Source organism: Amphiprion ocellaris, chromosome 19 (assembly GCF_022539595.1).
Source record: "Amphiprion ocellaris isolate individual 3 ecotype Okinawa chromosome 19, ASM2253959v1, whole genome shotgun sequence".
NCBI lineage: Eukaryota > Metazoa > Chordata > Actinopteri > Pomacentridae > Amphiprion > Amphiprion ocellaris.
The window spans coordinates 22753643-22778715 of record NC_072784.1 but is presented as its reverse complement, the minus strand read 5'-3'; the positions used below and the strand labels follow the sequence as shown (position 1 = coordinate 22778715).

General features: G+C 40.1%; 1 protein-coding gene across 5 annotated transcripts in view; it reads left to right on the top strand.

Moving 5' to 3' along the window:
- cyth1a (cytohesin 1a) overlaps positions 1-24774 on the top strand; it is a 44635-nt gene extending 19861 nt beyond the window's left edge. For 2 of the 5 annotated variants that reach the window (XM_023264256.3, XM_023264255.3), the window contains exons 2-13: positions 10030-10112; positions 12211-12275; positions 14070-14136; positions 14232-14350; positions 16323-16403; positions 16640-16752; positions 17476-17624; positions 17725-17837; positions 21471-21549; positions 21637-21705; positions 21892-22046; positions 22667-24774. In XM_023264256.3, the coding sequence (XP_023120024.1) occupies positions 10030-10112; positions 12211-12275; positions 14070-14136; positions 14232-14350; positions 16323-16403; positions 16640-16752; positions 17476-17624; positions 17725-17837; positions 21471-21549; positions 21637-21705; positions 21892-22046; positions 22667-22745 (1172 nt within the window). In that variant the 3' untranslated portion in view covers positions 22746-24774. Of the gene's footprint in view, positions 1-2554; positions 2789-3535; positions 3629-10029; positions 10113-12210; positions 12276-14069; positions 14137-14231; positions 14351-16322; positions 16404-16639; positions 16753-17475; positions 17625-17724; positions 17838-21470; positions 21550-21636; positions 21706-21891; positions 22047-22666 lie in introns of those variants that run through there. The other 3 variants (XM_035945478.2, XM_023264257.3, XM_023264254.3) reach the window with 3 other exon arrangements.
- Positions 24775-25073: the final 299 nt, after the last annotated feature.

The following is a 25073-nucleotide window of genomic DNA, read 5'->3' as shown; positions in this document are numbered from 1 at the left end:
AAAAGTTGCTTTTTTGATAAGAAATATTGCTTACTCATGCCTCTTAAGAGTTCTGGAAATTGTCCAAATTAATTTTTATTTTATTCATTTATTTGATCAGGGACCATGCAATTATCATAGAACACATAGAACTGATGCATTACATATAGAGTGTGTAGCATTGAGCTAATTTGCAACTCCCGTCCCTAAACAAGCAGAAAAAAAAAGTAAAATCCTCTTTCACTGTGGTTCTTAAAGCAAACTTAATGGTTACTTAGACCAGCCCTCCATTAAAACAACACCCCCACTGCACTACTGGACTGGCTTTATTCAAAAGAATGAGGGGGGTGTCTTTTTATACGCACAGCAACTGTTGGTCTGAATGTGTCCTTAGTCCTGTGAGGAAGGGTCATGACCACACATTTCTTCATTGTAAAGGGGTCACAAGCGAAGAAAGGTTGGGAACCCCTAGTGTAATGAATATGGGCTTTATACATAATGAATCACTTTTTCATCCTGACATATCACCTTATACTTTTCTCAATTATTTCCTGGGAAAAATAGCAACACATAGACAGCGGCAGGTTGTCTTTGTTGACAGTGATAGCATTACCAAAAGTAAGGGATTTTCCATTCGTAAAACACTACTCTTTACATCTGTATTACATTATTTTCTATTGAGACGTTTGTTTCTTGGGAAGAATGCACCTCTTGCACTTTTCATAGATTTCTCCATAATTGATTATGAGATGCAGTTCCAACACAGATTTTTTTGTGATCCTGATGTGTCTTTACTGCTTCATTTTTATTTTGAGATTTCTACATACACATATTGTGTCTAAATTCAGGATACATTTCTATTACATGTCAGTTTCATACAAGAACTGGCTCCACTAACTCCACTAGCACATTGATCCCATAACAATACAACTGTCAGAGGCTGCAGAGTGCAGCCAGCACAGCAGCAGGATCCAGGTTGACTCATCTGTCCCAGTATAGACATGAAGCAAGCCCTCACATCTGCTTTGAGCTGCAGACATACCTGGGGCAAGTGTACACTCATGCTGTTAACACAGACAAAATGAGGAGGAATGCTGGGAACCTTGCAGAATCTTTTGCAAAGCATCATGAGTATTAGGGCACCAGCCTGAACAGAAACATACACAATTGAATTCAGCACAGACTTCATTGTTAAACTGCAGTTTGGAGGTGATAATGTTAGTATGACTGGTCGCATGACAGGTCAGGAGAGTGAAGATCTGGTTTGAATAGCTGACTCATGTCAACAGCTCATGCTAAATTCTTACGAGTTCCTTCATTGTCTCTATGGGAAATGACTGGATGTGTCTAAAGAAAAATAAATCCTTATATAGTAATCTGTCTTTGTATTCTTACATATTTTAACTTGGACTGAAGACATGCTGTTTTGGGCCCGTGGTTCCAGGTTTTGCTAGCATTTTACCCTGAGACACTGTGTGTGGACATTTTATTAAGTTCACGCATTAGGGTCAGTCAGTATTTGTTTAACATTGTAATCCACTCATTAAAGCATGCAGAATGTGAATTATGAGCAGTATGCTGCCCTTGCAGGCCGTGCTCTAGTGCGTAGCTAGACAGCTAGCTAACATTGCCAAGTCCTCAAATAATCACACAGGGCTTGTTTTTCCCGTACTTTACTTTATCTTGACTTGGACCAATATTGTAAAACTGAAACAATACAGAGAAAAGAAAATAACTCAGTATACAAGCACTGATATATTCCTGAACACAGTACGTATTATACATGTACTGAAACTGACTGCAAGTGTTCACCGACATATAGCTCTGCACTGTATGTCACAGTTTAACTACTTGACAAATTAAAACAGAAACTTCTAACATGACATTCCTATTTGTGCTTACGTACATGTTTTACTCACACACAAATAATCTCCAAGGCAGAAGCGTAGTAAAACATTAGCAACACCATGAATTAGCTCTGTCCTTTGTGCTGTCTGTACTTCATGAGACGTAAGCACCTTCAAAGATAGGTCAGATCGCAGAGCAGGGAGAGCCCTCACCCTGTTGTCATTTCTGACACCGAACTAGAACGAAGAGCACTCTCTGGGACGTTATTTTTAAAACCCAACTGGAAATCAACTTTTAACTCATTCACTTAACTTTAAAGACGGCACAAGCAGTCTCAGTTTAATGAATTGTCATACAAATCAGTAAGTCAGATTTTTCCCAAATAGTTTTTAAATAAAAAGTCTAAATACTTACTGAAAATTAATTGTTCCTGTAGTCACAACTCAAAATAGTTTATTATCAGGAATGAAAGACAGTCATGAGGCTAGTGTGATAGATCAGTATATATTTTTTACAGTATGTTCTGACCCTAATGCATGTGTTTGCATTCGTGTGGAAGAGGAGCAGGCAGAAAATGGAATGACCACTGGGTGGAGCCTCCATGTTAATAGTAGTGACAGCAATGAGCACGTGGAGAGAAAGGGAGGGAGAGGAGGGAGCGAGGTAGTGAGTAAGGCTCCTTCCCAAATGGACTGTGTCAGTGTCAGTGTGCTGTGAGCAGGTTGGGAGCTGATAGCTGGGCTGTCCAGCTGAGACGACTCGGTGGTATCTCTTCTTCATGTCTGGACAAGCAGGCTCTTTCCCACTTGACATGTGGATATTTTGGCGTGCCAGCATTAAGCAATAGAATCTAAAAGACGACATGACTTCCGGGGCAATTTTTTTTGTATCAAGGTGGCGTTAAAAGAAGAGGAGCTCCCTGGAAAGACAGAAAAGTGACACTGGAGAATTTCTTACTTGGGTTAGTACTAAAATTTGCTGATGTTTATGTTCTTAGTTGGTTAACTTATTTTATGCTGCTCTCCACAAAGCTGTTTGTGTACTCAGACTTTAGGACTTACTGTCTTGTGGGACTTTGGTCAGTTTTCATTGACCCTGTGACTATGCTAGCTACACAATGACTGTGATGAGGATTAAATCAGCTCAAGATAATGCATGCTATACAAATCAAAAACCCCAGGACAGGAATCATATAAAGTTCTACTGGTTTGACATTTTGCCCAATGAGGTGTATCTGTTATGCTGTCTGTCATTCTTCCACATTTCGTATTGCGTTTTCAGTGAATGGAGAGGGGCTGTCTGGCACTTTAGATGATTGAATACTGGTAAAGCAGGCCAGTAACTGTGCAACAGGCTTCAAATTGGGGGGCACATTTTGTTTGTCTCTCTAGTATTAAGTGTAATGTGGGAGCAATACAAATGTAGAATTTCATCCAGACTCAAAGTCATCATGACCACAGCTGTAGAAGTCAGGCCAAGGCATCACTTAATCAGGGTACTTCATAAATGGGATAATTTTGATGGTGTCAAGAGGCTAGAATGGCTAGAAGCTAACAAATAAATGTCAAGCTTGGAAAACTAAAACCAAGGATGCCTAAGTCATCAGTCCCTGTGTTTGGTCCTTGTTGATGAATGAGGCAGCTTGCAGACACAAAGGAAGAGCTGTGATCGTCCCACCAACTCTTCCCACTCTCTCTCTGTTCTCCAGCCATCCGCTGTCCCACACCTCCCTGGCTAAACACAAGGCTCCTTCTCCTGTTATCGCTAGTCTCTCAGTCTACCCTCACCTCCTCCTACCCAGGTCAGGTTGAATGCTTTTTGGGTTTTTGATCCATAACTGGTGGTCTTTTTCTGTCCAGTTTGAGCTTTGTTTTTTGTGTGCAGTGTTATAGATCAGGAGGTCAGAGATGAATCATTTATTTTTGGGTGACCACATCAAAAGACTGATGTGCCTTTACAGCCTTTACTCTGCTTCATTATTGACTTACTGGTTCAGAAACTGTAGCTGTGTGTGGTTTCAACTATATATGAGTGAGAGCACCCTTGAGATTTGCTGTAGTAATGAGATTCAGTCTCTTTTTAGAGATGAGCGGATGAGATTGTCAAGTTTTAAATCACTATCGGTTGTTCATACAGCCAACAGCAGGGAAGTTACTAAAGCGTAGAGGTGTTTAATAGACCTACATGTACTTCTGTACGTGTTGTGCAAATCTGCGTGCTTTGCCAATCGCAGCTAACATGATCGATTGCTTGTGCGTGTTGTGTGCTGAATGCATTAAACCTAATCATGAAGTAGACTGCTTATTGTTACTGCTCAGGCTCTTATTGGTTTTGGCTGGGGGTCGATGGATTAGATCGTACTGGGACCTTGAGGGTGGAGGGTTTTTTTTAGCAAGTTTAAATGGAGGTATCATTTAACTGTAAAGACAGATGCTGTACAGCAGCCTAAAGGCACAGGGGGAGAGGTGCAGGTGGGGGGCAGCTTGAGGAAAAGGATGTTCTTGGGTGCAATCTGGAGATAAGATTGGCTAGAAAGAGAGGAGGGTACAAAGATTTGATAGGAGAGGTGATGGAGTAAGAAGAGGACAAAGGTAATCAAGTAAAATGAAAACTGTGCAAAGGCCAGTTGTTTTCTAAGCAAAAATATTACAGAAAATCTGTAGACAGAGAATATTTGAAGGACCTCATGCAGAGAGTTATTGCTGCAACCAATATCATTCATTTCCCTCTGTCACTCTAAGCACTTCATCAAAATGTAACCAGTAAACAGGCGCACAAACACGTGGCTCCAGAAATGGATGTGTATCTCTTTGCATATTCTCTCAGTCAGCAGATCGCAGGCAGCGTTGTGGTGTAAATATATTCACCGATGCCGCCATCTGCTGCTGCAAAGCACCAAGACTCCATATTTAGCTGGCAAATTCCATAGATTTGGTCCTAAAACACATCAGGATATACAGCAGTATATTTAGGAAGGATACACCGAGCGTTACAGTATGCTGTGTCATTTGACAATTTAAATTAAAGTTGAGATTATACATGCTTTTTTAACTGCACCTGTGCGTGGATTTTGTCCAGTAGCTGTGCAGCAAGGGGCAGCTTAAGTGTCAAAATTATTTAGTTCATACGTGTTTCCATCTTTCTGGATTTTTTTTCTTGTGGTCATTGTTCGCTGAGAGGAGCCTCTTAAATTGGGTCACATCTGCAGGGAGGGGGGACAACAGATCCATGAGCGCTTGGCATTTTAATTTCCTTATTTTCCAGAGGGTTTTTCATGGATCTGGATGGAAATGAGACGTCTGCCTCTTCTGCTAGGATGGCAGTCAGTATGTGTATTAGTGGGTACTGCCGCTGTGGGAGAGGGAACTATAATTGGTATGTCCCTTGATGTCACCTCCCCTGTGCTCTTTGCTGACCGAGCCTGCACTGGAAACTGCTTTGCCCATCCAGGAATTCTGCAGACACTCTTAGAAGAAAAAGATAAGGACACACACGGTCAAAATAATAAGTTTTAGCATGATTTAGGGCTGAAATACAGCATCAAGGTGAGTTAGAAACTTGAAAGGCACCACAGTTCTGTGTGCATAACATACTGTACAAAGTAGTTGATAATAAGCAGGATGCACTAGTTCTGGAGAAGGCACTGCCATTATTCTCAAAGGGCAAGTATTGAGTGTTAAGTCAAAAATATAGATTAACCAGCACTCATAGAATAGTGAGGATCAGGGAAGCTATGGGACAAAACTCTATTTTAGATTAAGAAAAAGAGCACTTGTTTCGGTAACTTAATAGATTTTCAAATCGCTTTGGTCCCAGCAAGTTATTCAGTAAAGACTCACATTATTATTCTTGGCTAACAGAAAGGGTAATCTTAGGTGTAAAATGCTAATTTATCTTGTTCCAATAAGTACAAGATACTTATTTGAACAAGTATCTTGTTGTTTTATGATAATGACTTTGGTTTAATAATAATAATAATAATATAATTAAGTAATAAATAAATAAATAATCTAATTTAATTGAAACTGAATAGACCAAGTGTCTCAAGAATGACAGTTTTACAGTGACAGGACAATTCCATTCAGATGGTGTTAGTGTTGAAAGGTGAAACAAAAAACAAGCTGCTGAGTCCTGATTCAGTGCCAGGCACAGTGGGAAACACCCTCGGTCCTGGGCGTCAGTTTGCTGGTGTTATCAATGCATGTGCGTATGCAAGTTAATGTGACTATACCCTAGTCTGTGTGCACAACTGTACTCATTGCATGCATGCCTCCATGTGAATATGCATGCCCCTGTATTCCCCTAAATGACCTGTTTTCCAAGCAGTGTGAGTCTGCAAAGGAGGATGAAGGAGATGTGGGTAGCCTGTGTTTTTCTTTTACCATGTGGAAATCACTTTATATGGGTTTGCCCTCTGTCAAATTGCTGGTGAGGCCGTCTGCACCTGAGATGTCCTTGAAGACCAATTTAAATGGAAAATAGTACATATGTACACACTGCAAATATAGTATTAAAACATCTAATTTTCTCTCAAATGATTTGTTCTTTAATCATTTTTGTCTTTTTACTGAATGATGTCAACATTGAAATATGGATATTAATAAGGTATAAGTGGCTCGGTGGTTAGCACTGTCGCCTTGCAGCTGGAAGATCCCCAGTTCTTGTCCCGACCTGGGCCTTAGATCTTTCTGCATGGAGTTTGCATATTCTCCCTGTGCATACATGGGTTTTCTCCAGGTACTCCGGCTTCCTCCCGGTGTCCAAAGATATGTTGAGTTCAATTGCTGATTCTAAATTGTCTGTAGGTGTGAAAGCGAGTGTGATTGTCTCTCAGTGTAGCCCTGTGATTGACTGGTGACCTGTCCAGGGTGTCCTCTGCCTTCACCCTAAGTTAGCTAGGATAGACTCCAGCCCCTCCACGACCCTAATAAGGATTAAGCGGTTTATAGATAATGGATGGATGGAAAACATGCTATTAAGATAATTTGCTTTGACTTTTACAGAAACAGATGGTCTCATAACTCTCTTTACTTCTTTTGCCCTCTCTGTCTTCTGTCTTTTTCACTTCTTCTCTGTTTCTGATGACAGCCACTTTTCATTGGCTATTTCATTGGCAGAGGTTTGCTGAATGACAGCGAAGAAGTGCTCTCGGACAGAAGAGAAACAAGCAGCTCTTAGCATTTACTTAAGTGGATGGGCTCCCCCCTCTTCTGCTGTGTTCTAGGAAATTACACCCACTTGTTGCCCACCTCTGGCATAAGTGTGGGTAGGGCCTTTCCCTTCCCTGATGTGGTCTTGAATATTTTGGGTGGAGTTAGGAAGGCTACGACGGGTGTACCCAATTAGCTCCTTGAATAACTCTGATCATGTTGATGTCAGATGACATGTGGGGAAGCACAGTGGCCTTTTAAGGAGAAGACCTGCCCTTTAATTGCAGAACCACGGTGCCATGATGCATCTCTCCTTCTGATTTTATACAAGCTGCTTGTTTACTTTTTAGAATAAGGCAAGTGAACAAACAGTTTCCATCCTCAAGTGATTACTTTGCGGAGTTTTTCTCTATCTGCCCCTCAGTCAAATTATAGTCCTTCCTGTAGCTCATCTGTTCTGTCAGTCCTTCACTTTGCAGTCTTCTTCTGAGCCAGGAATGCTGTGGTTGTCTTATGTTGAGCCCTGCTGTCCTACCTTGTGTGGTGCAACTCCCTTCAGTGTCCACCAGCTGCCCAACCTGACATCATGTCTCCAGATAGAGGAATTAACTCCCTGCTTTAAGCTCATCCTCTCTGTCGCTCTTGTTTGTGCTCTGGTTTCACTCAACATAACATTAACTTAAGCAGACGATGGGGAGATGGGGTCATTAAATGCAAGGAGATCCAGGCCTTCTCAGACATTTCGGCACTTTTACTTGTGTGCATGCAGTTGAGCCTTTGTGAATCCCACATCCTATTTTTAAAACCTTCCCCAATATGAGATATTCTTGGGGAAACAATCTGACCAAATAAAAAACAAAAGTTGTGCAGTTACATATTTCAGTGCCTGTCTTTGCTCAGCATAATCCCTTCACAGGTCCCCACGTATGCAAGAACAGTTGTGCAGATCCAACCATAGTTTCCATGGATACTTAGAATACTTGGTATGGATGCGACTGGTTTGTGAGGGATACTGTAGGCTGTGAGGTATGATGTGTAAAAGGTCAATCTTGAGTACTCCCACAGCTGTCTGAAAACAAGACGGAAAGACAACATGGCTTTGTTTTGGTGCTTCTCAACAGCCTGCCATAAGGCTTCTGTGTTTTACTTCCATTGTCTATTATTCCTGTTAAATACTAGCAGACATTTCAGTGAATGTCATGGGTATTTGCCTCAAGGCTCACATGCCTTCTATTATTGAAGTAAGTGACCTTAATCATCAAGGTTTTTTTTTCTGCAGGCTGTATGTAAAAACATTGGATAACCAAAGTCGTGTTTTATCTACAGTTATATTTGGATTACATTGTCTTATCAGGAAAGCTGTTTGTATTCTGTTGCAAATTGAGAAACCGTATGTTTATATGTCTGTGTGTCTCAAGCACAGTGAAGCATGTGAACAGTGTTCTTGCTTTATTAATTGCTGTCAGATTTTGCTTAGCTTTCAAAAATTTAATTCCACTGACACTTTACTGCAAACTGTCCTGCAAATTCAGCTTTAGGTAACAGTTTAAAATCTGCAGATATGCTAATATTATGAGGGACGAATATTAAATTTGATGGTTTTTATCAGAATAAAGAAAAAAATATTTCTCTATTATGGAGAGCTGTGGATGTAATACAAGACCCTGGGTTGAAGATTCTTCAATCCTCATCTTCCATCACTCGATAACCATTACCTTGTTAACCATTCACAGAGATCCACAGACTTAATCTTTCCTTAACCCCTTTGACCTTTAAACTCTGCTGTTGGTAAATGAATGGAGGAGCAGAGGTTGCAGGAAAGGGCTTGCTCTTGCCTCTGTGCGAATCGGAGAAAGAGCCTCACATCTTAAATACTATCTCTAATTACTAACCTGTGTTGTGACACTCAAACAATATTTCAGTGCAAGCAACACTTTGCAGTACAGCAGCCGAATAGTTGGTATCTTACACCTCGGAGTGCACTGGCTTTCATGTCATTTTTCCGGAAGTTCAAGCAATGCCTAAAAGCGTTACAAGAATTTGAATAGTGACATCAACATATATATTTTTTTATTGAAATATCATCCTGTGTTTACCAGCCCTGAATCATTATGGAGTAGTTCATTGAGTTCACATTTCTTCAGCAAGTGAACAGAGGTTGCTGATAATGTACAGAATGTTGCATATTTATATATATATATATATATATATATATATATATATATATATATATATATATATATATATATATTGGTAGCCAGTAAATGGACAAGTTGCACCTAAGCCACCACTAATTCATTTTCAGATTTTACATGGTTTGTATACTACGTAGTTCTACTGCAGTAAGAACCCCTGACTGTTCCTTAAATACAGTGGAGAAAGCATAAAAATTAAAATGCTTCCAGTGCAGTGATAAAAAAAAGTGAAAGCAAGACTATGCTGCTGTTCTGATTAGAGTGCTGATACTGCTGGAGTCCTTTTTTGCTTTCAGTGCAAGCAGAATTTGGCCACACAGTCTCATAAGCACAATGTCCATCAACTAGGACACATTACTTGTCCCTCAGTCCTTGGCAAAGACAAAGCTAATTATAACTGCCTATTGTGTGAGTGACAGAAGGACAGGCAGCACTTTGAGACCTGTCACATTTTTCGCTACTCTAGCACTCGTGCTCAGCACTGCTTGGCTGACCTGAGCTTTTTCATTTTGTCACACAAAGGTTAGATCCTCTTTAGAGCGCCCCTGTCTACTGAAGACTTGGGACACTGTTGGTATAAGTGATTTGCATGCTTTAGTGTTTGTAATGATTGTAAGGGTGTGTAATAATTGCAACTGCTCTGTTCTCTTTTGCTTTGACTATAAATCAGCTGCTGCTGAAAACTGTCTTTGCATGTTCACATCCCTTACTGTGGACTTTTGATTGCCTTTTGATTTCAAGGAATGTTAGATGTTATTTTGGTGCTCTGAGTTACCCACAGGAGTATGCTTCAGAAATAGGTATGCATAGAAAAAGCTAAGGGTATCCTAACCTTTCATCCTCTTATCTCTCTCCAGTGCCAGACGACCTCACCCCAGAGGAGCAGCAGGAGCTGGAGAATATCCGCCGGCGCAAGCAAGAGCTGCTGGAGGACATTCAGGTATTCCTGGAAGAAGACAATTGGGCTGTTCTGAAATGGCATGTGGAGATCTTTAAGAACACAAACAATAGATAGGTACACAAAGCAAACATATAATTATATTATGTACAGGCGTGTATGTAATAATAAAAAGTGTCAGTGATTTGACAACATCAACAAAAAAACTTAAGTGGTTTTAAGTTGTTAAGTTGCTTCAACTTTGGGAGTTTACGCTTATATATGTCTAAAACAAACTGTCACATGGATCCAGATATTGCAGTTGAAGCTACATGATAAAATGTTCAAGCGATCCAGCTAATAAAACGGCAAGGCTTAAGATGAAGAAGGCAAGAAGATGTGAATTTTTTACATCATCCGAACACTCGAGACACTACACCTGCAGCTCTTCTGCTTTTTACCTCTTGTACAGTTCTAATACTTTGGTACAAATTCCACTTTTACAGTGAGTCCTTTGAACAGGTTTTTCCTATAATGTCACTTCCTTAGCATGCCATTTCTGTTTATTATTATTTAGCCTTTCCTACTTTGTAGATATATTGTGTTAACAGAGACCTCTGTTTTTAGAGATTATCTCATTTTGGTGCTCTATTTATCTCTGAGTATAACATGGGCTTAAAAATTCGACAAGCTAATGATTCTACTTACAGACAAAATACGATTATGCTCTTATCTCTGTATGTGTGCAAGCAGTCAGTAAAATATCTCTCCTGATTTTCCAAACAGAGCAGTGATTCAAATCAGCTCTGCCAAATTTTCCTAAAGTGGTTTATTTGATTCCTGTCCATGGCTCATGATGATTTTTATTTTGGCTGTTGACTTAAGCCTAGAGCACAGAGAACTATTCTAGCTGCTCAGGTCAGTCCTGTCACTCAATAGGCAACAATAATAAGCAAATAGCTCAAAGGGGGATAAACTGCCTCATCCACTCAGAGAGCTGACTTCCAGATGTCCCAGTGAGTGATTCAACTTCCAGTGGCCCTGATGGACACAGGAGGCATTATTTGTCACCCTCTCATGAGCCTACGCCACCATCGCTGCCCTTCCCCCCCTCTATGGCTGCCACTACTGCCCCCTCCAAGCTCTCCTCTTCACCTCCTCACTGATCTGCATACTGACCCCTCTCCTCCTCTTTAAATCCCACTCCCTCCTTTGCTGGTCCTGTATGACAGCCACCGTCTTTTCTGTATCAGCACAGCTTTTGTTTGCAGAGTCAAGCATCTGAGGAATGTGTTGTGATTGTGCAGGCCTTGAAAACACAGATATTCCCTTTGTGGCTTGGCTCTTAGTTAGTTGGTGTAGTGCATGAGAAATGATACAGTTAACTCTGTGGCGAGATATGAATGAATAGGCTTGATGACGATAACCTTTACTTGAAGCATTGAAGCCTTGCATGATCAACAGTAGCCAAGCTTTATTTGTATACAGGGCTCTCTTATGTTACTTGCTGTTATTTCATGCTTTCATCCAGCTGATGTGAGCCTCTTTATCCTCTTCCATCTGCAATGCCCTTAGTGCGCCAGACTGGCACCAGCAGCCCTAGCTTGATCGACTAAATCTGCCTGTCAGGCCATTAATCACTAAAATGCCACACAAAATATAATCCACTTCTACACTTTCATACTCCGTTTGTATTGAGGTTATCCCTGAATGCTGTCCACCTGGTGATATTCAGATTGAGTGGATTGTTTGGGAGAGCACACACACACACGTATAAACACACAATGTCTGGCATAACACTTATCATCACTGTATAGTTAAAGAAAAGCAGGAAAAAGCTAAGTCTACAGCATTGTCTGATGTTTTAGTTCATCAACAGCTTGAAAAATGACTCTGCTCTCGTTGTTGAACTGCTGGTTATGATGTAAATGTTTATGTAATTTAACAAAAGGCCACCTGGCTTACAGGCAAACAGGTGAGTCAGTCTGTCCCTTTGCACGGTTTAATAGAGCTCTCATATTTTTTATACAAATACTTGGCATGTTGTTTGTGTTGGTCACACCCTTCCACGCCTCTGTGGTGTCAGGGAAATTGGTGGACAGATGATTCTCTTGTTGAGCTCATAACATTTTAAGACTAATATTTTTTCTTTCCTCTGCAGCGGCTAAAGGATGAGATAGCAGAAGTGACTAGTGAGATTGAGAACCTGGGTTCCACTGAGGAGAGGTAAGAAAATGGAACCTGAGTCCCCTGCCTTGCACACACATTTCCCTCTTTGTTTTGCTTTTAATTTGGCTTGTTGCTTGTCCGCTATTAGCTTAGCAAATGAAGTTGTCAAGTATTCATGTTTGATGACCAAGTTGGGCCTCCCATCACACCGAATCCCCTCCCCAATTTGGCTATGCTTTTAAGGCCGTTTAAATGTTTCATTAGGCATACCCCCATGATGGGAGGCCTCATTGAATAATGCAGTGGGTGTACGGCAGAAGCAGACAGTGGATCGTCTCTGGAGAGAGTGCGCTCGGGCTTGGCCTACTCAAGTGAATAGGATTCCCGTCAGCTACCGAAAATTTCTGAAGCACACTTTTACATGCATCTAAAACCCATTAGGGATTGCAATGCTTTCTTGTGAACAGATTTTTCTGTGATCCATTTATTGAAGGCAGCATATAATAGTTCATCTGAGTTATGGCTGATCAGATGAGTGCTGGACTTTGGCAGACAAAAGCCAAAGGAATGCTGGTGTGAGTGAATCAGTTGGAAGAAGTGGTGACGTCTCAGTGATAGGGGATGGAGATGTAACCATGGTGATGGGTGACTGGTGGAGTGCACTTCGGCCGACGAATTACTCAAGGCCTGTGAAATGAGATGCTCCCATATACATCCTAACCTTTTAACATCTCTGCTTAATCAACACATTGTCATCAACAGTTGAGCTGGAAGACAGGCAGCCCCTGCCCAAAAATGAAAAATGTTCACTTGAAGTGAATGCATTTACTGTGGTGGTCTGCTTCTTGCTGAATAAGTCAGTTGATGGACCATCCATTTGTTGGATTAATGTGATTTGTATGAATAATGAATACCCAAAAATGCTGAAAGTCACTGATTTCATCCTCTCATATGTGACTATTTGATGATTATGCTGCTAATGTTATGCTATTGTGCTATGTAATAATGAATTAAATGTCTTTTAGTTTTGGCATGTTTATAGAGTGTAGAAGGCCAGTACTAACATCTGTATTTATTATATTTTTCATATAAACAAAAAATAATGATATGCATATTTTTGTTCTGTTCTTTTTTATTATAAATACTATAGGTAAATGTAATTTTAACACAATTAGCACCTTGTTGAGTTAATTACCTTAACTAATATGATATTTCTATGCTGCAATTTATTCTCTGTACTTAAAACACATGTGGTCTGTCTTAGGAATAAAGCAGTATGGATTTATTGGGGTCAATATTACTACTGATTAATAAGTAATAAAGGGGGCTGATAACTAATAATTGGAATAGATACATTTGTAATAAAAACTTAAATCTTGATGTCAAAACACAAATTCCAACACTTAGGCGGTTTTGCATAATTTTTAATTAAAAGAAAAGTTTTAAATATTTGTGTGACTGCATCCCATCCAAATTACTGAATTTTACAAAATAACAATAATCTAAAAAAATGCTGAATATTGAATCCAATAATTGACCAGGCCAGTTACCAATCCCTAGTATATCTCCAATAAGCTAATATTCGTCAAATATTACTCAATGATCTAGCCCTAAACTTTGATGAGCACCATTTCACCATTTTCGGACATGTTATGACGATTTGTCAAATATAGTAATCAACAGATTAATCAATAATGGGAATAACTGTAAGTTTTAGCCCCAATATATTAGTCATATACCTTTAATTCAGTTATGTTCTCATCACTAGATCACATCAACTAAATATTTTGTCATTATATTTCAGTTTCATGTCATGTACAGCTAATGACAGTATATTCATTTCCTTTTCAGGAAAAATATGCAGAGGAATAAACAGGTGGCCATGGGCCGAAAAAAATTTAACATGGACCCCAAAAAGGTAAGTAGAAGTAACTGTTGCAAATCTTCAGAAAAATGTTTTGTCCCTCATGTTCTCATAAGCAGCATGTAATGAGGGGCCCTTCTCTTTCTCAGGGAATCCAGTTCCTGATTGAGAATGACTTGCTGAAGAATACCAGCGATGACATTGCTCAATTTCTCTACAAGGGTGAGGGCCTCAACAAAACAGCAATTGGAGATTACCTTGGAGAGAGGTCAGGGAAAAGATTTTTATGTCCTTTTTATCTAACCATCTCCCTCTCATATTTTCTATCACAGCACTCCAGCACTCATCCATGTGGTTGATAAAAGCATTAAATAGAGAGTACATTCTTTCCCTATTGCTCTGTTTCCTCTTGGTCAGGCACACGCCCATCCTTTCCCAAACACAGATTATTGGTTCCACATTTAGACTGTGCTCTTGAGACAATGTCTGTTACTCAAAAGCCTCCATATGTCTTTGATTATCTTACTCATTCATAAGTAACGTGATCAAGAGACTCAAAACTTAGGAATGCATGAGTTTTGAAGTAATTAAAGATTTCACTCGAGAGCAGAACTCATCCGTGTTAAAGTGAACTCATATTAAAGAAAACAGTGACGGGTCTGATGTATGGTGTGCACGGATTAGGGACTACAGTGCCGGCAGTGGTACAGTCAGGGTGTGGTCTGTAAGGTCAGACCACAAAATGTGCACTGCTGATGGATGCTCTCTGTTTGATTGTTATCAAGCTCTTTCAGTCTGTAAGGAGGGGTCAGAGCAGCATGGGGAGCCTTGATATACGATTGGTCATTTATCCACTGGAAATGCTGGTGACTGGATACTACTCTCCATAGAGCCTTCCCATGATCCCACAGGGCAGATCACTTACTCTGAAGGGCATAAAGGTCTAAGATGATGTCATGATCTAGTATAGATGATAAGTAAGAGAGGGTGGGGATGTACATTCTGTAGGGTTTATTGGGAGTATCCATTGTATCACAGGTCTTTTAAGCCAATGTGAGCTAGATCACAAAATTGAGATGTCCTCAAATACATTCCTGTTTGGTCCTCTTATGTCTACATTTCAAATGAGACCAATCACTAAAGCACGTTAACTGTTAAGTCTACCTGAGTAATCATGAAATCCGTCCGCGGAACTCATTTGTATAGATTTGCTTTTAGATAAATAATAAAATAAGTGGTTTTGAAAATTATTACTCCACCAAGGAACGTAGTAATCTGTCTGTCTGTGTGCAACATTACTCAAAAACGGAATAATGGATTTGGATGAAATTTTCAGGGAAGGTCAGAAATGACACAGGGACCACTTGATTAGATTTTGGCAGTGATGCAGCTTATAGTCTGGATCCACAGATTTGTTGAATCTTTCTGTATCATTGTGAGATAGCAGCACGGCATCACTGTAACTATGACAACAAGTGAACGCTAAACCAGCTGCCTGCTGACATTCACATGATTGCGATCCTTGTACAAATCGACCGCTGTGGACTTACTGGGACTTGTCTGTCAGAAATGATACAAGAAACAACAGATTAAATTGTGGGGGTGTTTCCGAGTCCCATCAATTCCCGCCGCCCACTACATATTTAGGTCATGTGATTTGGTATCCGTACATAACGTACACATGCAAAACACACGCCTGTGCTCAGTGTAAGTTCATTTTGTTTGTGGGTACATCTATATTCAATGGCCACATTACATTCTATGTTGCTGCGATTTCTGCCACAAATTTTTTCAAGATTTCAGCCGTCGGAAATCATACAACAACTGAGCAGCCTTGGCAGAGGACTGCGCTGTCTAAGTGTTTTTCTTGTTATATTAATCTTTTTGTCCTGGTATTTCTATTTATCCCTGTTTCAATAATCAATTAGTTGTTTTTTTTTCCCACAAAATGCTAAATATTATTAAACCTACACTGTTGTACTATGTTCAGCTTGTTTTTGTGATGACCCATTGTTTCTCTTTTTTCTTATGTGGTAGGAAATTGAATATATTCAACATTTGGACTGTGGTTAGAAAAAAATAGAACTGATTGTAAGAAAGGGTGGCAGTTATCTATGAAGAAAATAATGTTCAGATTAATTGCTAATAAACAAATTATTAGTTTTAGCATTAACATATTTATTTTATCTTGTTTACGCAGAATATTAATTTTGACATATTTGCTGTTTTTTATGTCTTAGAGATGAATTCAATATCCAGGTCCTCCATGCCTTTGTGGAGCTTCATGAATTCACAGACCTCAACCTGGTTCAGGCCCTAAGGTAAGACATCTTCCTGGCTTCTGCTTCACACTCCAGATCGTCAGAGCTGTAGCCCCCTTTTTGTGTAAATTGTGTGCGAGCGTGATCGAGTAAATTTTTCGAGAAGTGCCAAATGTCGAGTTTGTGATGATGCAGCGTGCCCTTCCAGTCTTGTACCACAACAGGTAAAATTCTGCTTTTTCATTATGGAAATGCATGTTTTGCTGACTGTTGTGCCTTGTTGTGTCCCTTGACAGACAGTTCCTGTGGAGTTTTCGGCTACCGGGAGAAGCCCAGAAGATTGACCGCATGATGGAGGCCTTTGCTCAACGCTACTGCCAATGCAACCCTGGTGTTTTCCAGTCCACAGGTACAGTCATCAGTGTTATCAATAAATTTCTGAGCAGTGAAACCAAAAGAAAATATCTTCACTTCAGTAATATTGATATGTTACTATAATTCAATTTTCAATTCACGGTGATAATAATTAATTCTGTCTCTGTTAGATTGTTTTTGTCCATGAAGCACACAGTTTTCAATATTGCACTCAGATCTAATGGCATGCCAATGGAGCTCATATATAAAATGCTTTGTTTAGCAGACACAAAGTCTGCTGAAGTGAACTGTCAGGAGAGAGTGTCTGGCTTTTGGGAAATAATGCCCCTTGCAGACAGACGACTGCCTCTAACATGGATACAGATGGATGTAAATAATGCATGGGGTTTGTCAGCAGCCTAACAGCGTTTATAAAGTGCTGCTGCGTCAGTGGTGCACTGGCCAAGTTCTCTTTTAACTTACATGCACACACACATTAGAGTGCACATTCAGAAACGCACATGCCTGCTTAGCTGCCCACGTGCAGTCTTTTATTCTGGCCCTCTCTCCTCACCAACAAAGCTACATCTGTCTGTTGCTCTCTGGCTGTGGCTACTAAAGTGCAGGCCCTTCAGCTCCACTAATTTACATTCATATTTTAACATGACATTAAACACTGCACCATATTTATGGTAAAATGCTACCTTTCAGTATCTCATGAACCCCACCCCTCCCTCATTGTGTGATCCCTCTGTTTGTGTGTGTGTGTGTGTTACAGACACCTGTTACATCCTGTCATTTGCCATCATCATGCTAAACACCAGCCTCCACAATCCGAATGTGAAAGACAAGCCAACTGTGGAACGATTCATCTCCATGAACAGAGGCATAAATGATGGAGGAGACTTACCTGAAGACCTGCTCAGGGTGAGTAGTACCAAACTAAGTTCCTTGTAATTTCTCCATTGTGCCCTTCTACTTTTGATTAGTCTCAAGCATACTTTGTATTCAACTCTCTTTATGGTAGAATCTGTATGAGAGCATCAAGAACGAGCCTTTCAAAATTCCAGAAGACGATGGCAACGACCTCACACACACTTTCTTCAATCCAGACAGAGAGGGTTGGCTGTTGAAACTGGGTGAGTGACAGTATACAGTCTGTACACAGTTATTTGGGCACATACTAAGGACATTTTTTTTTATCATTATTGCTATTCCCATAGATGATTCTGTCATGTCTTTATGGCATATTGATGAATAACTAGATAACCAGTGTCTCCGCCTGAGGTTAACAGTGTGAGTGTGTATGTGTGTGTTAAGGTGCCTATGAGCACATGTGCTTAGGTACACACTCATCCTAAGACATCTGAAGACATCTCTGCCTGCTTTAATGTATTATGAATATGGTCTTGAGATTCACTACATGTGGAGGTTAAATTATTTAACACAATATTCATACACTTCACATGCATGCACGCACGCACACACACATATGCACCCACACAAGCACCTACTTTCAAAATCAAGTGCATGCACATACAGAAGCACTACTATAAAGTTTAGAAATGTGTTTTTTTTTTTTTGTTTTAAAGCTGTTTCTTCCCCATTGTGTGGGACATTATTTTCCCTGGGGAATGTTTACTTTGTGTTTAAGTTGAGCATATTGTCCCATTGTAGAAACTAATAGCAGGACAGTTTTTTGGTTTGTTTTTATTTACAGTAAACAATATCTTTACATTAATGATTTTTTCCCCCACTATTTGCATTTTATCAGTTTCAGGACATTTTAAGGGTATCTTTGTGCTGATGATCTTCTATCTAAATCAGCCATATTTTTGGACACAAAAAAATGAATACTGGTATCATTAGAAATGTTCCACAGGTTTTCAGCTACCATGTTTACAGGTCAAAATCACTCCATTAACAAAAAAAGCACAACCATGGATGCTCCACCTCTTCAACTTCTGTTTCCTCTGAGATTTCTCTCTGTTGTACAGATTCCCAGTGAATTTAGTAAAAAGCATGAATGTTTAAAGTGAAATCAAATTTTCCAGTTGCAGTGAATCTTTACAACTGACTTATAGCACAGAAATAAAAGATTATTTTTTCTCCAATGATTCCTAACTGGCAGACTGGAGTAAAACAATCAAGGTGGAAGATCAGTTACCTGAAATAAAGAAAATGGAGGCATTATTTCATGTAGTGCTTTACAGTAGCTTTCACAAGTCTACACTGTGTAGGACTCCCTCTGGTGGATTTATAAATACCAGCAGATGTGAAGAATGTGTTGATCGTGAAAACTGTGAAGCAGTGCATCAAAGCCTCACTTGAAACAGAGTAAAAGGACTATGGTGCTATAATTCCCTATCATTTAATTTGATTTTTTATGTTTTCTTTTCCTCTTCGTTTGTTTGTTTGTTCCCATGATTTTGGCTGTTGTCTTTCCTCAGGAGGTATGTACACCTGCTCTTCCCCAACGCTAGTCCATCTCTCAGCTCTCAGGTGCTTTTGGTGGTCTGCCATGCTTTCGTTCTCTTCCTCATTTTTTGAAATTACATTCATACAGGGGGTTTTTTGTCTGTAGATTGTTTTTACATTTTGTCTCTCCATTGACTCATTTGAACTTCAGATGTTTGTCTGTTAAGTCTGTCACTGAGTTAGGGGATTGTCCACGCTCTTTTATCTTTGTCGGGCGGTTGCTGGGTGCATTTGCCACCCCGTAGGCTTGACTCGGGGAGCTGATGCTTTGTGACCGCTCTGCTCAGCAGTTTGACCCTTTTTTCTCTGTATGCTGAGGTGGTCACTCTCTTTGATCTGTTTTTTTGAAGCTGCATTATACCCTTTCCTGTACAGTGAGCACAACAAAAGAAGTGTACTTGTCTTTTAAAATTAATCATGTGCCACTTTACCCAGTGGGAAATTGTTGTTTGCTCTCTGGTTTCATGGAAAGGGAATACTGCACCTTTTCATGAATGTATCTCTGCTCTCCTTATTTCATGCTACAAATGGATCCCAAGAGTAACAACGCAAACTGGTGTGGTGCTGGACCAGACTGGGCCAAACTGTGGGAGAGAAACATGGACAGGAGAGTGTGCTGAAAGGGATTCAGGCATTGTTCAAATGGTTCCTGCATATTTGAAGTGCACATGGTTAGCATGGTGCTCATAATTAGTTACTTTTCAAGTAATTATTAAACAATTACTAATTTTGGTTTATTGTTAGCAGAAAAAAATCTTTTGGTAAATTCATCATGTTGAGCTAAATAATTTCCAAAATAAATAAATAAATAAAACTGTGAACAACAAGATATGTTTTACAAGACAGCCTGTCTCCTCTCAGCCTCCGCTGGTCCAACCTCCCACAGTCCCGTCTTGCATGGGTGACTCCCTCCACTCAGCTCCACTCTGGCCTAGCACCGTCCATACACCCCTGCAACAATCTGCTGGGATGTCCCGTCTCGTCCCAGATATTCTTGCTTGGGAGGAGGTCATCTTTCTTTTCTCGGTGTGATAAGATTAAACCAATTAAACCAATCACAACCTCGAACCAGCCCAATCAACTCTTAGGCCATTAGCTGTGTGATTCTGCCATTGCGTCTGTGTTATCTGTTGCTTTTTTTTCTGTTGTAACACTCTGATGAGTTGACATGTGGTGATGAGCCACAGATCAAGCGTGTCGATAGTGTCTGTAGATACTTAGCATAGACTCAAATGTTTGACCTATCATAATGTCTTTAATATGATAGGATATCATATACGGTGCTAATGCTGTTATATGATAATGCAAGTGTGTTCTATGTGTGACAGAAATATCCTCAAAACTTTGCCTGTTGGTACATGGGTTTCAAAATGCAGCTTTTTGCTAACATTGGTGGTGGGAAATCAAAGTCTAGACAATGCTTAAGTCTGTATGCCATGATAAAAGGACCCCCTTTATCCCCTTACTAACTAGACCATGCTTCCATATATTTGAGAAATTACTTTACTTAGCCCAAACAGGAAATTCAAGTCTGAGATGCCTGTAGAGAAGCTGAGCATAGCTCCAGGCCCTGAGCTTCCTGCCCCATTCTGTCTGTTGGCATCCCACCCCCTCCCCCACTAAAGTAAGACTGCCATCTGCATCTGTGATCAGGTTTCCTCTCACAGGAACTATGGGTGACAAAGGGGGCAAGAGGTCAGCTGCAGATCAGCAAGCACACAGTTAACCCAAAAGCCCCCACTGGGCGTGACCGAGGAAGGAACTTAAACCTTAGTTACCCTTTACTTTCTGCATTCAGCCCTCATGCTAAATCGAATCTTTCCACATTTCTGTCTTCTAATAACATAATTTAAGTGGTTCATTAGGTTTAGTGAGTGCAAAGTAGATATAGCTGTATACTTCCTATTGAGCCTGGCTTTCTAGACGTATCCCTCTGAGTCAGCAAACAAGAAAAGAAAAATAGGGCCAGTTTCCAGGCACGTGAAGCCATACTGTAAGGAAATCCTTAATATGTAATCAATTCACGTGTAATTTATTGCCAAATTTAAGTAAAGCTAAAGAAAAAAGTGGTTAAGAAATGGTGTGGTGATGGGGATCACATGCTGTGAAGGTGGTTCAGGGTGAATAGTGGGATGCTGTGCTGTGGATAAAAGGAGTCGTCTGGAGCCGTCATCTGTCTGTCTGCCCATACATCTGTCTGCCTGTCTGCTGCTCGAACCGGTGCTTTGGTGCTCGTTTTTCTCTCTTCCTCCTCCTCTCTTGCTGAGCCTCTCTCATGCTCATTGTTTGCTCTACAGGGGGACGAGTTAAAACCTGGAAGAGGAGGTGGTTCATCCTCACAGACAACTGTCTGTACTACTTTGAGTACACCACAGTGAGTATAGCTCCATTTCTTGGTCGCAGCTCGTACTGTTTCTGCTGTCCCAGTGCTCTGTCATATGCATATTTTATATTTGTGCAGGACAAAGAGCCCAGAGGAATCATCCCACTGGAGAACCTGAGCATCAAGGAAGTGGAAGATAAGAAGCCTGTAAATAGAGCTCCCCTTACTGGTTCATTTTGGGAATACACTGTCAGATCAGGACAGGGATTTGGAATCATTATTTTTTGTACTGATTGTTTGGAAGCATTGTTAATGAGCAGTTTGCTTCTTAAAGTTTCTTTAAGACATCATACTACCTGTAAAAACTAACTTCGATCCACTTTACATCCGTAGAACTGCTTTGAGCTTTTCATTCCTGACAACAAGGACCAGGTCATAAAAGCCTGTAAGACTGAGGCTGACGGACGTGTTGTGGAAGGCAACCACACCTTCTACCGTATCTCTGCCCCAACTGCTGAGGAAAAGGAGGAATGGATGAACAGCATCAAGTAAATGTTTTTTTTATTTTCTTTTTAGAGATACAGTGAGATATAGTGTGTTTGTGTATTTGCACGTAAGGCTCACTGTAGTAAAACACTAACTGTGGGAGATGCACCTCAAATAAAGTCAAGACAGCTGCAACATTTCTCCAACAAATGTATGCCAAAAGAGACATTCTCATTCTTGTTTGCTAGGTACCCATAGTGTCACATACTGCTACAAGTGCATTGATTTGCTACTGATGGAAACCTAAAAAGTGCAATCTCAGGCAGGTTTTGGAGTTAAAAGGAGCGTCTATTTGTCAAAGAATTTTGAGCAGATTTGTGCATGTTTTTCGAACAGCGGGTTATATCTAAAAATGTTTGTGTTTTGTCTGTGTTCAGAATTAAGAAACCTCCACTAACTTTAAGACCAGAATACCCAAATGTTTGAAATGCACAAAGACAAACTGCACCATTTACGCTTAGCAATTCTTCTAAGAAAACAAAAGAAATTGTTAAACCAAAGTATTAGCCTTTCAATTTTTATTTTTACAGTCTGATTTGAAAACTGACTTTAATCATACAGATGCATCAGTTTGCACACTTAATGCAATTGCTGACATTTTCCTCTGCATCTGTGCCCACAGAGCAGCCATTAGCAGGGATCCCTTTTACGAGATGCTGGCAGCGAGGAAGAAGAAGGTGTCATCTATGAAGAGGCACTAGAGCTGCTCGACTCTCCCGACGTTGCACTTGACATAGCGAAGGTGGGAGGGGGGTTCCGAATGTCTGCTCACCTTTTCGGTGCTGGTGCAGAGGCCATGGCTGAGGTCTGCCTCAGACCTCTCCAAGGGATAACTTTAGGATGCATACCAGATCTGGCTTTTGGACCCTGCGCCAGAAAAACAGGAAGCATGCTGGGGTTTTTAGATAAGAGACAGGGAAAAAGGCTCCCCTAACCTCCTGTCTGAATGTCTCTCTCTTACTCTTACAGCTTTGTTTGTGCTCTCTGTCTATGAAGCCTGGAAGGGAAACTTGCTCTGTAACTCAGCAAAATTCGTTCTGAAGATGCTTTAAAAAAATACCACAGTTCCCATAAACATCAAATACATATACAACATACATACACTCATGCAGTCCCCCGTCGCACACATCGTTTTTAACTCAGCAGGTCTGACCGAGTGTGGCAACCCAACCAAAATATTCCTCACTGTCTGAAAGAAAATACCTTTTCTGATGTGCTTTAATATGTTTTGGTAATACGTGTCTATTTTTACAGCTTTTAGTGTCAATTCCTCCTGAATATTTTTTGTTTGCTTTTGTAAAATATAATGGTCTTGCAACAGAAACTGCAGAGGGATCATTGTGGGAGGGAGGGGGGATTATCATTTGCCAACTGTTGATAATTTTATAGAAAAAAACAAAACAAAACAAACCTTCTTCGTTTAAAAAAAACAAAAAACAAAAAAAAACAAGTTGCCACTCAGGAGATTGTTACAATGTTTTGAAAATTCTCATGTCGGGTTGACTTGGATCCTGTTCACAACAGGACAGCCATGCAAGGAATAAAAGACTCGGCAGAGTCTCAGACTGAACCGATTTTTAGTAATATGAGCCTGCAGTGAGGATGTCTGTTTGTCTGGACAGGGTCTCAGCATTTGATCTGATTGTCAGTGTTCATTTCCTGAAGGCCCTGGAGATGCATTCTGGGGATTAGTGTCCTTTAAAGAGCCGAGAGTGTTTCACCTTGGGCTTCTGAGGTCTTAGGTTGTCTAGAAAATACAACTGTCAGCCCCTTTTTTGTTTTCCTGTACATTTTCTCTTCTTCTCTCACCTTGTCTCAAACACAAGACCACTTTCTGTTACTGTATCATACAAAAGTAATTTAAACATTAGAAAAGTTGCTTTACTGCTGCACAGTGCCTGGTGCTCTAGATGAAATGTGATGAGAAATGCTGCTGGTTAGCGACATTAATTCAGTTTTTCTTTTCCTGATCAATAAAAGAATTTTTGTTTCCTACCTTTCAAAATCTTGTTCTTTTTAGAGGGTTACCTTTTTAACAGTAGGCCCTAATACTTGTGCTTCCGGTTGTTTATATCTAAGTTTGTGTCTTTACATAGTTTGACATTGTTCTAGAGGCTTTAAAGGAGCACAGATAAATGTGTGGATTATTGAAGCTATGCCTGGAAAAGAAAGGATTGTCCCCGTCTCAGGATCCAATGTTTGATGTGAAACAATACAGGACTACTTTTTGTATCAGGAATGTACTGCAGTGAACCAAAAGATAGAGGACAGGACGGCTGATCGGACGGTCACACTGCAGCAGTGATACGTCAAAAAGCAAAAAAAAAAAAAAAAAAAAAAAATGTGTTGAGGCACAATTTTACAAATGCAGTCTGAGCTGTACATCAAGCAGTTGTCTTTTCTACTCTTGTCTACAGTTGTGTCATCTGTGCCTGCTGTTCATAATCCTTTCTCCCTGCCGGTTCTGTTTCATGGGTCTCTTCCTCTCCGCTCCTCTCAGCGCACTACTCCTAGAGGATAAAGTAAAAATGCAAAACAATCATAATTCTAGGCAGTATTGGTTTATTTATCAAAGTTGTACATATTTAAATGTATAGTGGGTATTTTGTCCTCATGTTGTTTCTGATTAGTTTTGCCATTTTCCTTTGATATACTGTCATAATGTTTGATTTAAGGTTTCTATCAATGCCATTTAATCAAGCTGAAATAAAGACAAACCTGTCACAATGACTTCTGGGAATGTTAATGTTGAGCTCAGTTTTAAAATCACTCCAGCAGGTGGCAATATGCCATAAGGAATTTCAAAGCCTTCTGCTGCAAGGACAATCCAACAGTACTGCTGCGTTCGAAGAAGTATAATGTGTATTTTTATATTGTTGATTTATTACAGTTTTGCCAAATTGATCTCTAACTAAATTTGAATTAAAATGAGGCCTATCTGCTGCATGTCCATGAATACTGAAGACTATTTAAACTTGAGGGCAGCCTAGAAATTGAATCATTCCCTCTCTGTTCTGACAACACTTCCA